At 25.9% G+C, this 17,700-nt stretch overlaps 1 protein-coding gene and 1 long non-coding RNA gene across 2 annotated transcripts; one reads left to right on the top strand and one right to left on the bottom strand.

Moving 5' to 3' along the window:
• Positions 1–331: 331 nt before the first annotated feature.
• LOC132927495 (zinc finger BED domain-containing protein 5-like) lies at positions 332–1,801 on the bottom strand. Its single transcript, XM_060992038.1, has one exon. The coding sequence runs from the start codon at positions 1,799–1,801 to the stop codon at positions 332–334; it is 1,470 nt and encodes a 489-aa protein (XP_060848021.1).
• A 416-nt stretch (positions 1,802–2,217) lies between these two features.
• LOC132918414 (uncharacterized) lies at positions 2,218–16,159 on the top strand. The gene is made up of 3 exons (XR_009660490.1): positions 2,218–2,492; positions 2,565–2,626; positions 15,839–16,159. It is a non-coding gene; the product is annotated as an uncharacterized LOC132918414 (long non-coding RNA).
• The last annotated feature ends 1,541 nt before the right edge of the window (positions 16,160–17,700 follow it).

Below are 17,700 nucleotides of genomic sequence, written 5' to 3'. Positions count from 1 at the left end.
CAGTTTGTTTCGAAACTTGTTTTTTACTTCGATCATTGAGGAAAATCCAGTTTCGCAAAGATAAGTTGTTGTGAATGGTAATAAAAATAACAATGCTTTTTTAGACAGCAACGGATATTCGTTTTTTATCTTTATCCAAAACTCACCCAATTCTAATTTAGTAAATTCCATTTTCAAACTTTCATCACATGACAATTATATCAAAGACTCTTTTTCATTGTTTGTTAGTGTCTTAGGAATATCATCCAAATCCAAAATGAATGGGTTTCTTATCCAAAAAAATTCAGAATAATCTTCTTTAAAATATTCTTCAAACGTTGTTTTTAGCATTTTACAATGATGTTTTATGTTTTTTTATAAGATCAGCTTCCACTTGAAGTTCATGTTCTGTCACAAATTGTTCCAAATTAGGAAAAGACTGTAGGTTTTCATTCGAAACATTATTACTTATCATTTCAATTATCTTAATAAATGCCTTAATTTTGTTATTCATTGAAAATCTGTTTATTGATTTACCTTGTAAACTTAAATTTAATACATTGAGACGATTGAAAATGTCTGATAAGTATGCCAATGTTGTTATCCACAGGTTATCTGTCAATTTATCTTTGAGTTCAAAATTAGTCTCTCCTAGGAATAACTGAACCTCAGAATGTAGTTCAAATAACCTGCTAAGCATTCTTCCTCGAGAGAGCCATCTCACTTCCGTATGTAAAAGCAATTGAATGTGATCACTTCCCATTTCGGAACACAGTTTTGTAAATAAACGAGACTGTAGAGTCCGAGATTTAATAAAATTGACTACCTTTATGGCTTCCTGGAGTACTAGTTTAAATGGTTCTGGCATACGTTTTACTACTAAAGCTTCCCTGTGGATGCTGCAATGTATGAAAGTACAATTTTCTGTAACCAATTTTTTTTTAGTCGCAACACCTCCATGTTTACCTGTCATAGCTCGAGCACCGTCAGAACAGAAGCCAACACACTTTTTCCAGTTTAATCCATTTTCAACAAAAAAGTGGTTCAACTTTTTAAATATTTCGTCAGCGGTAGTTCGTGTTGATAGTGCTTCACAAAATAAAAAATCCTCTTTAATTACAGTTTGAAATACAAACCGCACGTAAACCATAAGTTGAGCATAGTTTGATACATCTGTACTTTCATCAAGTTGTATGGAAAAAAAATCACTATTTTTCACTTGATCAATTAATTTTTCTTTAACGTTTAATGCCATACTTTCAATCCTGCGGCGAACTGTATCATTTGACAGTGATATCATATCAAGTTTTTTAGCTGACGGAACACCTAACATACAAGTTACCATATCTTTTGCCGCCGGTAAAATCAGTTCTTCGTCGATGGTATGAGGTTTTCCACACTTCGCTATTCTTAAGCTCACTAAGAAAGATGCTTCCACTGCTTTTTCAGTACTACCGCTAAAAGATGATATAATTTTCTTTGTGCTTTTCATCTCTAACAATTTTCGGACGAAATAGTCATTTGGTTTGTTTTCTAACGTCGAATGTTTTGTAGAAAGGTGACGTTTTAATAAGGACGGTTTCATACTTTGGTTAGAAAGAATTTCAAAACAGATAACAAATTGAGGCCGAGGCTCATTGCTTACGTCTATGACCGTGAATCCAATATTAATGTACTCAGGATCATATTTCCTTAAACATTTTCTTATTTTCATAGGATTATTCACATCTTGACTTGCGCTTTCCAACTTTGAAGCAGAACTTACTGAACAGTTTTCAGACGTAGATTTATTGTCTGTTGCTCTATTTAGCCACTTATCCATGTTTTTACTTTTTTAGTACTGATATAAAATAATGTACAAACATATGTATAATATACGAACGTAAATATTTAAAGAGACAAACTCGACTGGTTACGTTGACTAACACCAACAAACTAAACGGCCGAAGAGAAAATATTTAGTACTGATATAAAATAATTAGATATATTATAAAATAATCAGAATTTATATACGTACATATGCGATAAATATCAATGATTTTATACGATATCTTATTTATTGACGTATTTACCGTGAAATCTAACCTTTATTATCTAAGTATTAAAAAAAACACATGACGTTGTAAAATCATCGCTACGCTAAGAATCTAATATTAATTGCTTTTAATGTTCCGTCCTACCACCATGCGGCCTTCCGCGTACCACCATGTAGTCTTTCGCGTACCACTAGTGGTACGCGTACCACAGTTTGATAACCGCTGCATTACATTATACATAAAAAAATTACAAATTAAAACTAGAAATGTAATATTAATTATATTATTACAGTATTAACTTAAATCTTAATCATAAAGTTGTGCTATTCATCTACTTAAATACCTATATCCTAATAAGTTTAATCAAGTTTCAATTTCAGTATGTTTATTTTAATTTATTTCAAATTTAATAAGTACCTATACATATTTAAAAATGTAAAGCGTGGAGGTGCTGAGGACTCGTCCGCTTCGGCTTCGGTACTTCTGCATTAATTGCTGTGTTATGAACTTTCTTATATTATAATATGGCATTTCTGTTTGTTTTCCTAGATCCGAAGTCAATAATTTATCCATGTCCTTACTGTCACGTCTTTCAGAAAGCTGTTGTTTCGGTAAGATTAAATAATTACGTAATGAACCATTGTAATTATAAATGACTTACCACTGTATTATGTATATGTAATATATTAAATAGGCTTAACTCAGTTATTTTTACATTACAATTTATAACATAGTATATTATTATAATTAATGATTCCGATTTCTAAATAGACATAATATTAGTAAATCAAATTATCATGAATCACAAAAACGAGCCCAAGCTAGGATTCATGATTATTGTAAAACAAAATATTTCCTGATAGTTTTTAAAATCGGTTACATAATTTAGATAATAATTAATAGTATAATAACTTATAAGGATTATAGTTCTTAAAAGTTAATAATAGTTTTACATAAAATATAAAATAGCTAGGACAGCTAGGTATAGTAGTATTATTAAGCCAAATACGTATTTTATTCGGATAATGTTTACAAGTTACTAAATACATAATAATATTACTATAACATTTTAAAATCATCATCCCCCCTATCTTTTTAACCACTGCATAGATTATTACTATACAAAATACAAAGATATTATAGTAACTTGTTATTGGTTCTTATTTAAAAAAAGAAATTACTAGATGCTACATAATTGCAGGTATAAAAAATCTATAAGTATTTGAAATATAAAATACATCTTTAAATCACAATACTACAAATAAAATAAAAAATAAATAATTTAATCTACGATAATACTTTTATAATACTATTTAATAAATGAAAACATGATTTTAAAAAAAGTTTGCAGTTAGTAGGTACATTTGGTGGTCAAATGGTGGATCACCAAGCCGGGTAAGTTTATAAATAAGTAAATATAGTAAACAATATTTGATAGTTCAACAATTAAACGGATCAACACCATTTTTAATATAATTATTATTATACATGCAGTGATTTCATAGGCCATAATGCTTAAATCATGGCACGTGAACGAACAACGGTAGTGCACGTGCCGTTAGCATAATGTCATAATAATATACATTATACAGTATACACCCTGCAAACACGCATATTATACGAGTACACGAAATAGGAGACATGGTCTCATAATATTAATAATTTAAAAGTCCCTACTTCACGGGTATTTAAAAACATAGATACACGTGTTGTTAACAAAACGGTGTTAAAGTCCGTGTAAATAAAATAAACTGGTAAATGGACGTTGAAATCCGTGTACCCGTGTATTTGCTTCAGTCCATGTATCCGTGTGTTTGCTTTAATATTTATAAATAATACATGTTTTGCCCCTTTAATTTTTTTAAATCTCAAAATATGTAACTAATATTTTCATCCATTCTAAATTTTAATTCTGGAAAACTCATTCTCCATATTATAGGTATAATCTTCTTCGTTTTCAAGGTTGGTCGGGCTATTTGAAATCAATTTATTATTCAACTAACTATAAATATTTATTGTTTTTTCATTAACTGTTAAACATAATCTACTATATTATGACGTAATTTTACAAATAAATTTATTTCCAATCTATATAGCATTGTTTTTTCTATTTTTAATCTGATTTTAATAAATAAAGTTATTTAAATATATGAATAATAAATAATACCTAATATATTTTAAACAAAACACTAACGAAACATTTAAGGAAATAATTAAATATGACAATATACTTTATGGTTTTACATAATATATAAATAAAAAATAAAAATAACTATCGAAAAGTAAATAATTTAAATATATTATCAGATTATAAATACTAAAATATTAGCATTTAGCATTAAAAAAATACAATTATTTATTTCATATTATATTATTGGCTATTGCTACTAAGTACTAACTTTTGAGTCAATATATATCATCTTAGTGTAATACGGCGTGAATAGATTCATGTACCATAGCCCATAGGTCCTTATATGTAATATCTTAAAATAATCTACATATTTTTAAAATATTATGACGTAGAAAATAAATTCATAATATACGTAAATGCTTAAAGTTTACATGAATATTATTTTTAAATTAAAATAAAATAATGAACATCGTTATTGGTCGTTTAATTACGTATTTTTTCTTATTTAACTTCAAATTATCAAAAAAAAGATAATATAACTTTTCGATAACCTTTTTATATTTGTTGTAGACTGAAAAACTAATAAAGAATATTGTAATCAGATTTCAAATTTTAGATACAAAAAAATTATGAAAACTTCAATTTTTTGAACTTAGGTTTGAAAATGTAATTAGTATTCCTCATAAGCTATTTACACAAGTACTTGAATTCATAAATTCAAAAATTGTATAATAATAATTAATTTTATAAACGTTTGGAGTTCAAATTTGAATAGAATTACATATTTCAAAGATGAATAATGATTTTCATTAATTTATTATATGTCAAAAATATTATTCGTTTGGATTTAAAACTTTTACATATCTTATGATTTTACTTAATGCAATAACATTTTCAAAATATGTAGATTAAATTTTAAATATTACCTATTTATACGGCTATATATCATAAGCCTATTCATACGGTTTTAATTGTTTTATAGTAAACTAGTATATTGACATAAAATTTAATAATAATAGTAGAATATGATATAAATTATATTTATAATTGTTATTATAATTAATATTATAATAAATATTAATAATAAAAAAAGGTATACAAGTGGGTACCGCTCTACTGTACAGTGTACATTAAGTACTGATGGTTCATTATTATAGGTGTGTTAAATTTGAATTCATGATAAATGATATATCATTGTAGGTATACGAAAAACGATTCTGATCGGAAACGGTGTATCGGTCTGTATCACTAAATATATTTCATGATATTTTTTTATTTTTTTGATGTATAGCTAAAATAGAATCAATGATCTCATTTCGTCATAACGAAATTGTATATATTATTTATTAATATTATAACGATATATTTACCAGATTATTGTATTATTGTTATAGACTTTTGAGTCACCTTGCCGTAAACAGTGTGAATAAATTTATGGTATTAAATAATTAGGTACTAGGTAATATCTTAAAATAAATCAACAAATGAAAATAATAATAACATATTAAAATTTCATTCTATATAATAAATAATAGAAGTAAAAGTTTTAAAGTAATCATGGACTATGATTACGAAACAATTATTTTAATAACAATATTGGACTTGTGTAAAAATTCCAGGTTTTTCATTTGTTTTTTTTTCCGAAAATAAAAATAATACTGGAAGTGTTTAATATTGATCTCTTCAAATTACAAACTAGATCCAATTTTCTATTTAAAACTACCTTCAAGTTGAAGTTTGGAGCTTTTTTTCTACTAATTAACGTGTACACAGACAAAAAACATACATCTTTATAAAATTGCTTCACTCAGAATCAAAATGCAATGTTTGCCAAAATTAAATCAATCAATCATTTACTAACGGTAAAATAGTAAAATAAAAAATTTAAATAGCAATACCAAAAAAAAAAAACAAATTATGAAGTATACTTAAGTAGGCTTTGTAATATATGCTGATTGAACATGTCCGCTGTGAATCCTTTTTTTTGCATACAATATTGAATATACAATAATATATCGTTGAATTCATCATACCCATTAGTGACCTATTCGTCCTACTCAACACTTAATCTTTAGCACTTTATACGTCTATGGTTCAGCAAAGTGGTAACCTGCCCGCCTTTTTATTTTCGCAACAACCCAACTACAGAAATATATTTTTACAACTTTTCAATTAATTTATCGTACATTTGTTACATTTATCGCATTTTTTGTTAAATATATTTAATTTAATTTAAACATAAAAATTAAAAAGTAATAAAAAAAATATGGATTTTTGTCTTGTTAGTTATGCTTTATAATCATCATTCATCGTAAATCATTATTCATTATATTTTACTATGTAATTAATATTATCAACAATGTTTGAAAACCATACAATTGTTATCGAGTGTTCTTATCACTCACGTGTCTGTGTTTTCAGATCTTTTAATTGAGTAATCCGTACACAATGGTACAGGTGGTTTTTTTGGCTTATAGATTCGAGGGTGAGATGCACGAATGCATAACAAGTGGGATCGAGCTGTGGTATAATACGCGCTATACGAATTAATATAATGGGGGCTTTTTTATGCTCGTATATACATTTCGAATGAATGCAAATCGCATTTAAATAAAAGTTTGATATGACCGACGATATAATCGTGCAGCTGCATATTACGGGGTCTGATCGGGAACCCCGATGAACTGCCATATCGCTTAACCACGTTTCAGTAATACATATTATATATAAATAATATTATAATTTATATGCCGGATTGTATGAAACCGAACTTTAAATTTATTTAATGAAGTTTTATCGAACCTTTAAATATTTTTATAAACACATTTGGGTTGCAAAAATCGTACAATAAAAATATATTGGTAGGTATTAAACATGATACCAAGGTTTGTGTAGAGGTTTAAGCTTATATTACAGAAAAAGTGAATTATTTGAATAGGGCAATAACAATTGTCAATTTCTACAAATTGTTGTCCTGTACTTCTGTCTTCGGTGTAATTTAATTTTCAAAATATTTCGCTTATTTTTAAGTTTTTTATAGACTTGAACGATCGATTTTTTTTTTAGTTTTTTTTTTTTATAAACATTGATTAAAAAATGTTTGCCTATTAATAAACAGATTGTTTTAATATGTAAGCGTTTTACTTCAAGGCAAATATCAGTTTATAGCAAAAAAAATTAAAAAATCCGTCTGTTTAAATTGTAATATTTGTAATACTAAAAAGAAATAACTAAGATTAAAACAAGTTACCAAAAACTTATTTATTTTAATTTAGTATAATAAATAGTAAATAATAATTACTCATTGCCAATTAATTAAAAATTAAAATAATATTATGCTCAATATTATTAATTTTAAATAAAACAATTATAGTAAATTATACAATATGGTCAATGCAATCGTGCCATGCCATAGTTATAATGTTATGAATTAATAATTATGATGGATGAAAATTAAAAACAAAACACAGTTTTCGTGCTGCGTTATTTCCTATCGTATTTAAACCAAAATGTAATATTATTAAAGAAACATTCAATTCATAAGAATAATCTCTGACAAAATACTTACAAGTTACATAGAATAAAATGCTTTATTATTATTTTTTTTTAATCCTAAATAAAATTCTTTAAACTTTTTAAATGCTTATATGTACAAAACGTTTAAAACAAATCCACTTGCTTAAAACATTTTAAACACATGTTTAAGACATTTTAAACATATTATTTTTTAAACATATTCCGACCCCGCGAACCACGTAGATGACAATGTAGTAAAATAAGATTATAATATTATTTAATATGTCGACTACTTTAAAAACATTTTCTTTTATCGTTTTTCTTGAAAACGATATTCTGTTTCCGGAAACGAATGCGAATTTACAATAATAATAATATATGATGTACTACGCTCTATTTTATTGATTCAGCCGTTCATCTATAGTGATGAGGGACGTGCTACGATTGGGGAGCACAAAATATAATATGTATCTAGAGCCATGGCGATGACGTATTGTTTATCATGCCGTGAGTCTCTAATAGCACTTGAATTGCAATATTGTATCGCGTGCTAAAGCTACTATACACAAAAGGGCTGTTGTCGGGACGCAGGGTACTATAAAATGTAATAAGTGTGTAATGATGATCTTTTCACTCCAGTTCCAGGTGTTCTAATATTTGCTCTAAATATGAGTAAATGCTAGTGTGGTAATAATGATATATTCTCTTTATATCATATATGTATACATGCATGATGTGTGTGTGTATGTGTATAATGATAATATTATACATTTTAGAATCTGCGAAAACCAAAAGAGAGTCTTGTTATATAATATGTGATTGACGTGGTTACATTTGTATCCATAAGTATGTACGATGACGCGTACAACTAGGGTTCTTTTATTTTATCATTATCGAAATCATTTTTCCACGTACAAAAACAGATGATCAGGTGAAAGGCATACCTGTGGCTACCACTTATGATGGTGAACATCTCGGTTTAGTGTAAAATAGTGAAATAGTTAATACCTAAATATATACGATATATACTCGTTCAATCAAAAACAGCCCTTTTAACCAATATTTCAAAACTAATTCTAATATAATTTATTAATATCTAAAAATGTTCATGACATTATAATTTTATTATATTTGTTATTACAGCTATAAATGTTATAACGACAACATTCTAATAATTATGATTGAAAAAGAAAGTGTTTTAAATAATTTTCAATGATGAAAATACCTACACATTTTACACCTTACACAAGTCATAGAAAACGAATCAAAAATATTAGTTATTTGGTTACAATATTAATTTCTATATTTTATCTGACATTGAATTATTCGAATTACATTATTTGTTGCTTTAAAATCTTCATTTTTTTTTTTAATCAAGTGTTAACAAAAGTCAGTATTATTTTAATTGATAAAATTTACTTTTTATTCATGATAGGAAAATTAATTTATATTTAAGAATATATACTTGACAGTGATGTATAGTGTCGTACTTCTAATAATTAATAATAATTATAAATATACAACTACATGTAGGTTTATATATAGAGCTACCTTGTATATGTACTAGTCATATAATTCCATGATTATATTATTATGTTATTGATTATGTACCTATTATTTATTAAATACAGTGTAATATGTTTCACAAATCCACCCTAAAAATGAAAATTGATTTTTGAATGAAATGCCTTAGTACAAAACAATTAACCCTACCCCAAAAATCATGTCGACGAGGAAGGGATGTAGATACAAATGCAATCATAAAGCGAACATGTCATCCGAATTCATCAATAAAGATCCATATGTATTAAAATAATAATAATATATAAGAACAAATATACAGTTCCGGGGAAAGCAGTGTAGTTCAAAAGATTTGAAAGGGTTGCTGGCGGCAAATTGTACCTAATCCTCAAGTGCTCGAGGAGGATTAACCATAACCAATGTTTACGGAACGGATTAAAGCACGAACAAAAGTTTTTACGTGATTATTACAGCTGCTAAATACGCATTTTAAATTATTATGTGACTAGAGGGTTTACATACGTTCGGAAACTGGATATACGCAACGGTACCTATAGACTTTATCGGTGAATGTAAAAAATAAATAAATAAATAAACGTTAGAAAAATATACATTTTTCTACGTCATTAATTTATAAAAACAGTCGTTATTAAACGTGAATAATTGTTTAAACTTATTTAAAGCACATATATAATACATCTAACATTAATGCAATATAATATTATTATATATATATATATCAACATAATATACTATATAGTATATGTAATATTATTATGTATATATAATTATTATAAAATAATATTATTTTATGAAGATACTTTAGTCTTAAAGGTTATTTTATATAAACTTAGATTATTAACTATAACGAAAAATGTTATAAGGTGGCAATAAAATAGCATATTTTTTTATGAAGTAATACAAAATAATGATTGACGTTGAAACGTTATTTTAAAAATAAATAAGTAATTTTAATGCATTATGATATTATTGTTATTAATTTATTATGAAATGAATGTTGTTCAATAAATATTGTTTAACAATATAAATATTAAGTGTTCAAAATAAACCACAGTCGTAGACCTTATAAATTATACATAATATATGCATATATGTATTCATAGTAGTCCGTTAGTCGTAGCCCACGAAGAAGACAACAGCCCAAATATTATTAATTAATATAGTTACTGTTTTTATCAGTTATCTTATCTAATGACGATATTATTGAATACTGCACAAAAATTAATCAAAACATAAGACAATAATGTGAAGAGAATGAATATATTATATAATATTATGTAATATTTTATTATCTATTTTTATTTAGTAAATATAATTGTAATCTATTAAATATTATATAAATAAAATATTGATTAATTTATTGATAATATTTTTTAATTTAAGTTATATATTATGCCCTTCTTACGAACACTTTTTGAAGTAAAATATCAATATGTAGAATTAGGTGATAAATAACTATTAACTTTGGACAGAAAATCCCTTAATCCAAATCAATATACATATACAATATTGATATCGTAATTCTTCGGGTTAAATAGAGTTACTTACTAGTTACTATTATAAATTAAAATATAATGTTGCATATTCCATTACATTATTAAATTTTACAAAATCATTATTTTATTATATATATATGTATTATTATAACTTATTTTTAAGTAAATTATTGAGTTAGCCATTAGGTATCTATTAATTATTATTTATTAGTTATTACTACATCACATTATCTACTGTAAATACCTAATACCATGCACGATACAAGAATTAATGATGATATCTTCTATATTACCAATAGGTATCTAATATATTATATGCTAAAATAATTTTAAAGAGAGTTATGAGTTTAAAGATGTAATATTTTTTATAGTTATAATTCATTTTAAAATTATAATTTCAATAGAAGCCTATTGATGACCTATAGATAATATTCTTACCTTTAAGTTTTATGATAGGTAAATTTACTCTAATATTATAGCCAACAACATAAAATGGATTCTGCTGAACAATAATTTTGAAAGGTGTATTTATGTAAAACGAAGATATCACATGCAAATGTGGCGTCCTTCTATAAAGCTAGGTTTTATAACAGGACGGTCCTATAGTGGCCGAATACCTAAGAAAAAGTATAATATAAGTTACTGAGGCAAAATAATATGAGTTACTGTGGTTAGTTGTTACGTATGACCATTTTGAATGTTCATAAACAAATTTAACTGACATAATATGTAAATTACTTTTTAGCTTTCACTCACGATTCATTAGAAAAATCTCTGCGACCCTAATTTGGATCGTGACCTTAGGTTGGGAATCGCTGTCTCCAACCCTTGTGTTCGTTTTGAACATCAACCCCTTTGAATGTTTTATCTAAAATAATTTTTAATGCAACACTCATATTTTTAATTATTTTTTTTATAAATCATTTCTATGTTGATGTGTTTAATTTGACTTATAGACTGCAATTTTATTGTAAAATATACCTATATAGATGTCAGATGTGCCAATATGAAGCAAAACCTAGTAGTTGGAAGTTACTACTTTTTATACGGTGCGGTGACATATGCGCTCCTAAATAATTAAAAAAAAACCTTACATCATTTTATTTTATTTATTTGAAAAATAATATTTGTAAGCTCTGGTAAGGAGAAAAAAATTTAAGCGAAACTGTAATCTGCTAATCTGCAAATATTCGTCAAAACAAAATAATTAAATTTATTAGAACATGAGTAGTGATGGCAGTAATACCATTTTAGCACTTTATGAGGTTGTTTAAATATTTTTACACATTTTATTTATTTTAGTTTAGGATAAAATAGAAATATTTAATTATAATTAGAAAATTTAATTATCGAAGTATTGAATGTGCATTAAAAGTGCTTTTAGTTGTATTGCTTGTAAAAATAAAAAATTAACATTCAAAGACTCACAATTTTTACAAATTACAATTGTAATGTACTATTCCTAAATACTATAATTCAGATATCGGTAAAACATAAAGTTAGACTTTATGTCCACAGAACGATTAAGAGGATTTGTATATGTATAGTGTATACAAATATTATAATATAATAAATAGTAATAAATCTCTACACCGACGTACATTCATGTGAAACGCGTGTTACCGTCATATCACAAGTGAGTAAAATCGCGGTGTGTGTGTGTGTGTGTATAGGGTATGAGGCGTGCAGTCGGTAGGGTGTGTACTGTGCAGCTAGCTATAAGCTATACGTATATAATATTATATTATATATAATATTATTGGGCAAGTCGATCGGTTATATTATATTAAACCAAATGCGGTTGTTGTCACCACACATGTATGTGTTTATATAATATATATGTATATATGCTTATATATTTTAATATGTATATTGTATATACACGTAGAAATCGGTTCAATGGAAATTTAATTGCGGGCATTATAAATGCGAGGAGTCTGCGCGCGGGGACAAACCTATAAGGGCTCAAAAACGAGCCATCCGTGACCCGTGACCCCTACACATCATACTATATTATTGTACTATATAGGAGTTTGTAGGGTTGTTCTGTATATGTATATAATAATGATATACTCAGATGTGGCACGTGCATTATGTTTTTTGCATTTTGTATTTTTGCATTATCATTTTTTTTATTCTCCCCCTAATGTAAAGGACGCTCGTCGTAAACATAATAGCATGGAGTGTTCCGTCGGACGTGAAAGGATTTACACCTTTGCCGGACTCACAGAACACTTGTCGATCCCGAAATCATTGGTAGGGCGTACTATAGTGTTTTAACGTCGGTGACCGATTTAATATGACATAATATACGCATTAAATTTACCTACGCTGCACATATAATATTGGGCATGGACCAATTGCGCTTAATACAAAATTTTCGTTTAGGTTCAGTATAATACCAATTGCATAGGATAAGTAAACCAATTGCGCTTGTATAATATATATACTAAAATGTTTGCAAATTAAAACTTATTTATTGATCAATTGATTACTGGTTAAAGTGACTGGATATTTTATAACAGTATCGGACACTTTATGAAATTAATTATAATGTAATGTAACTGGTATTTAATTTTAAATAATTGACGATTAAAAAAATAACTTGTTAAATGCGAAAAAAAATATTTATTTATTTATATTATATTATGTATTAATATTTAATAATCACAAAAAAACGTTAGTATTTTCATTTATTATATAATAATTATAACTAACTAATATATTTTCCTTAGGTATTGTAAAATGTTTTTAGTGCAATTGGTCTATCGACTCTTAAATGTATAAAGCGTAATTGGTATAAAAAAAAGTTATTTTAGGCGCAATTGGTAAACTACCATAATATTATGTATGACTAAAAAAACTAGACAAACCCATTACCTATTGACAGTACAGATGGTCTTCTCTCTGGAGTTTCTCGAGTGCATACCGAAATGACCCTTATTTAATGGCGAAGGGTCGTTTGTTCAAAAATTATGTGTACGAATGAAAAGTGTTCGAATTTTAAATGTTAGAAAAGTTAAATGTTCGAATATTATGTATGAACGAGTGTGTCCGAATTAAAAGTGTTAGAATGTTATCTGATAGAAAGTTTAAATTTTCGTATATTATTTTCGATTATTCGAACATTTTTATTGTGGAATCAACAAAATTTAATTTTTCTAAACTGACTGTTGAAGCGATCGGTTTATCTCATAGATAAGTATACTAGATACTCGGATTATATACATTATAGTATATACTATTATATTATGATATACATTATAATACACTTCACAATTGGTATAAAAATTAATTCTACATTATCATAATCAAAATTATATAAATATATTATATTATATGATTTATATGTTTATTTGAAAAAAAATGCATTAAAAAGATAAATTATAATTTATAAGCAATTCCCCTTAAAAATTCTAAACTATTATACGTACCTATATCACGAGATCATAGAATTATACCTATCAACAAATTATTAGGTGTATTATATCTGTGACTATGAACCATATTCGTATATTCGTAATTATGTTCAAATAGGAAAATATAAAATTCGTACATAATACTATTTGAACACAAGTTCTTTCGAACAGATTTCTTCAAACACTCAATTCGAACAAGTTTGTTCAAACACACTTCGTTCGAACATTTGAATAGTTCCCTTATTTAATGATTCAAGTATTTTTGGAATAATATATCACCCAAATGAGTCCAGAGAAAAAAATCATATTTTGACGTAGCCTGAGTGTGTCCCAGTTTATTTAAAGTTACCTAGGATGCACCATAAAGAAGACGGAATAAATAAACTAGGTTAAACAAAACTATTTGGTTATTGTTATTTATTTAATTATTTTGGCTTATAACGTTATAACCATTTTTAAAATATTGGGTGAGTGTACTTACTAATATTTTATAATGTTTTTTTTTTGGAAGGTAATGTTATTTACAAATAGTAAGTACTATTATAGCACAAGACACAAGTGCAAATTGACATAAAGTGTCACCTGTTAAATTTAAAAATAAAGATTTGGTAATTCTACAAAAAATCAATGCAATACTATTTTAGTCAAAAACATTCTACTTAATGATATTTATCAAGATTCAAGATCCAACAATATTTATTTGCTTCAAATATGCCCCAACTACTTTGGTTAACGTCGAACGACCGTTCTCAGTATTTAAAAATAAGTATCAGATAAACGTCACAGCTTCACTGAAAAAAAATTAGAAATGCAAATAGTTATTAATAAAATTTAAAAATATATTTTTATAATATTAAAAAATTTTAAATACACAAATTTTTATGTAAATAATTAAAATTGTATTTCATATTTATTGCATATTTTTACGATTTTGATTTTTGACTGCATATTATATAATAATATATGACATATTTTGAAACTTTTTAAGTCATAATAATAATCCACGCTCTAAAATCTAAATATATATGTTGATTAGGTTGAAATAAAACATATTAAAACAGGAAAATAGAGTCTCTAAAAGATTATTGGTTAGAACAACAGTATGATATTATGATAGAAGTGCGAGTTAATGATAAACGTATACGTCCAATGAAAGATAATTCTGATATTATATATTTTACTTAACATTCACCAATCTATTGGACACGGTGGTAGAGACAGAATGATGTAGGTATGAATCGAAAAAATAATATTATTCAATCTAATAACATTCTAACGGTAATTTTTTTTTAAATGTATATGAATCTTGTGTGAAAAAACAAAATAGTGAAAAAAAAGGTATCGTGACGAATCAGCTATGATTTATTTTAATTAAATAGTAGATTTCTTCAATTATACAATTATTCGATTTTATATTGATTATCAAAATCAAGCTGATGGTAAATATAAATTTGCGTTGTTGTATCAAGATCACTTGACAACATTTTGTATTCTAAAACCATTAAAATCGAAAAAAGCTGAAGAAGTTGCATTTGGCCTCATAGATGTTTTTACTATGTTCGGTTCTACAAAGTGTGACAACAGTCGTGAATTCAGAAACCAAACAATAGATTCATTAAAAGAAATATGACCATAATAATTTAAATAATTTTGTTTTAGGAACTAAATAATGGTATATACTATATTAAAACAACTTTACACATTTTAGTTTATTTGCAGAAAAGCTTATTACGTTCAGTGACGTCCCAGATGAAGATATTTGTCTTCGAAAGGCATCTGAATCCTAATCACTAGATAATGGTCAAGGGTTTTTTCAAATGCACACGTCAAAAAAAGTACACCACAAAACGGTGCATATGTTTTTAAAAAAAAAAAGGTACTTCTCTAAATACCATCCAAAAAGTTCGTGTAGGTACTACTGTACTAATAAATAAATTATATTTTGTAAAAAGAATAATAATTTAATAATTGTAATTAAAAACTGAAATAATAATAATTTAATAGTTCTAATAAATTTATGTAAACAAAATAAATATTTATATGTTATATGTTTGACTTAATATTAACATTTGATTTTTTTTTTTTTTTTGATAATTTGTTTAACATTTTAATAATTATAATAAATTGACGCTGTACAGATCAGAATTGATTTTTCAAAATGATTATTTATATATATATATATATAGATTTAAAAATAGTTTTAAATACACTATAACTAAATGGTATTGTTAGTTTATAAAATAACTAGCTAGTATGTAGAATAACTAGTTGAAGTATGTATTTATGAATTCATTCAATATATTAACTGAAAGTACCCGTTATTCTATAAAATAGCTAATTATTTTAGAGAATTATAGAATTTCATATATTAACGCTAACATATAGAGTGATCCATTTAACGTAAGACACTCATTATTTAAAAACCTATTCAATTTTTTCATTTTTTTTTTTTTTTGAAATATTAAAATTTTAAAAAGTTTAACATTTTTAATATACCCTTATTATTTTAGACCTTTTTTTTGTCAGTGATGAAACTACAATCAACTTTTAATTTTTAAATGGCAACCTATGTATTTTAAAAATTTGTAAAGCTAATAATTTTATAAATTTTACTTTTATATTTTTTTTCAAATCATCCGTTGACGAGATTATAGGTCATTAAAATTTGAATCTTTTTTTGGAAGTGCTATAAAATGTTTAGTTTGTAAAGACCAGTAGTTATAAATTATATACATTCAATTCAGAACGATAACAATAGTAGACACTATTCCACTAGTCGGTAGTTAGGTTATTTATTGTCAATATTGTCAATTTGTCAAACTAATAATAATCAAAGAATTATAAAAGTTAATAACAATACAAAATGTTCCATTTTTGTTTTTTGCCTAAACTAAAAAAGGTATTTATAGTTAAATATTTATATAAGCGAGTAGTAAAATCGCAAAAAATTTAATTCTTTGACTATTGTCTATTTGCCTAGATATTCAGTAAAATACCTGATTTGACTATAGTATATACCTATGGCCTAAACGAGTTACGACATTCACATAATATAATATATCATATATCTATATGGTTAATTGACAATTACAATTTGAAGTCACTGCGGTTGTATAAATGATCAACTTACTAACTTAAAATAGATTTTAATGTGTGTTCCCAATCATTTATGACACCATATACTTTGATAAGTAGCATACCTCCTTGATATTAGAGACACTTTTTTTTTTGTAAACAAGGAACTTTTTTTTTACAGATTAAAGATTTTAGAATAATTAAAAATATTAGGTCCTGCATCAGTCAACGGCTAATAAACAAGACCTGATTAATAATAGTTATTATTATCTACCCAACGAGATATTCAACTTTTAATCAAAAACGACAATATTATAACAGAAAAAATATTAAAGTGTTTTTAAATTCAGGGATAAATATTTTTTTTAATACTACATTGAACTTTATTTTTTTATTTTTAGTTAAAAAAAAAATAGAAATAAATCGTGGCTTAATACTTGTGTCAAACATGTGAACCACTAATTGGAAAACACTGGTTTACACGAAGATAAGTATACATACTGCTT

This window comes from Rhopalosiphum padi, chromosome 1, assembly GCF_020882245.1.
Source record: "Rhopalosiphum padi isolate XX-2018 chromosome 1, ASM2088224v1, whole genome shotgun sequence".
NCBI classification, from domain to species: domain Eukaryota; kingdom Metazoa; phylum Arthropoda; class Insecta; order Hemiptera; family Aphididae; genus Rhopalosiphum; species Rhopalosiphum padi.
The sequence above is the reverse complement of the archived record's forward strand: the minus strand, read 5'-3'. Positions and strand labels throughout refer to the sequence as shown.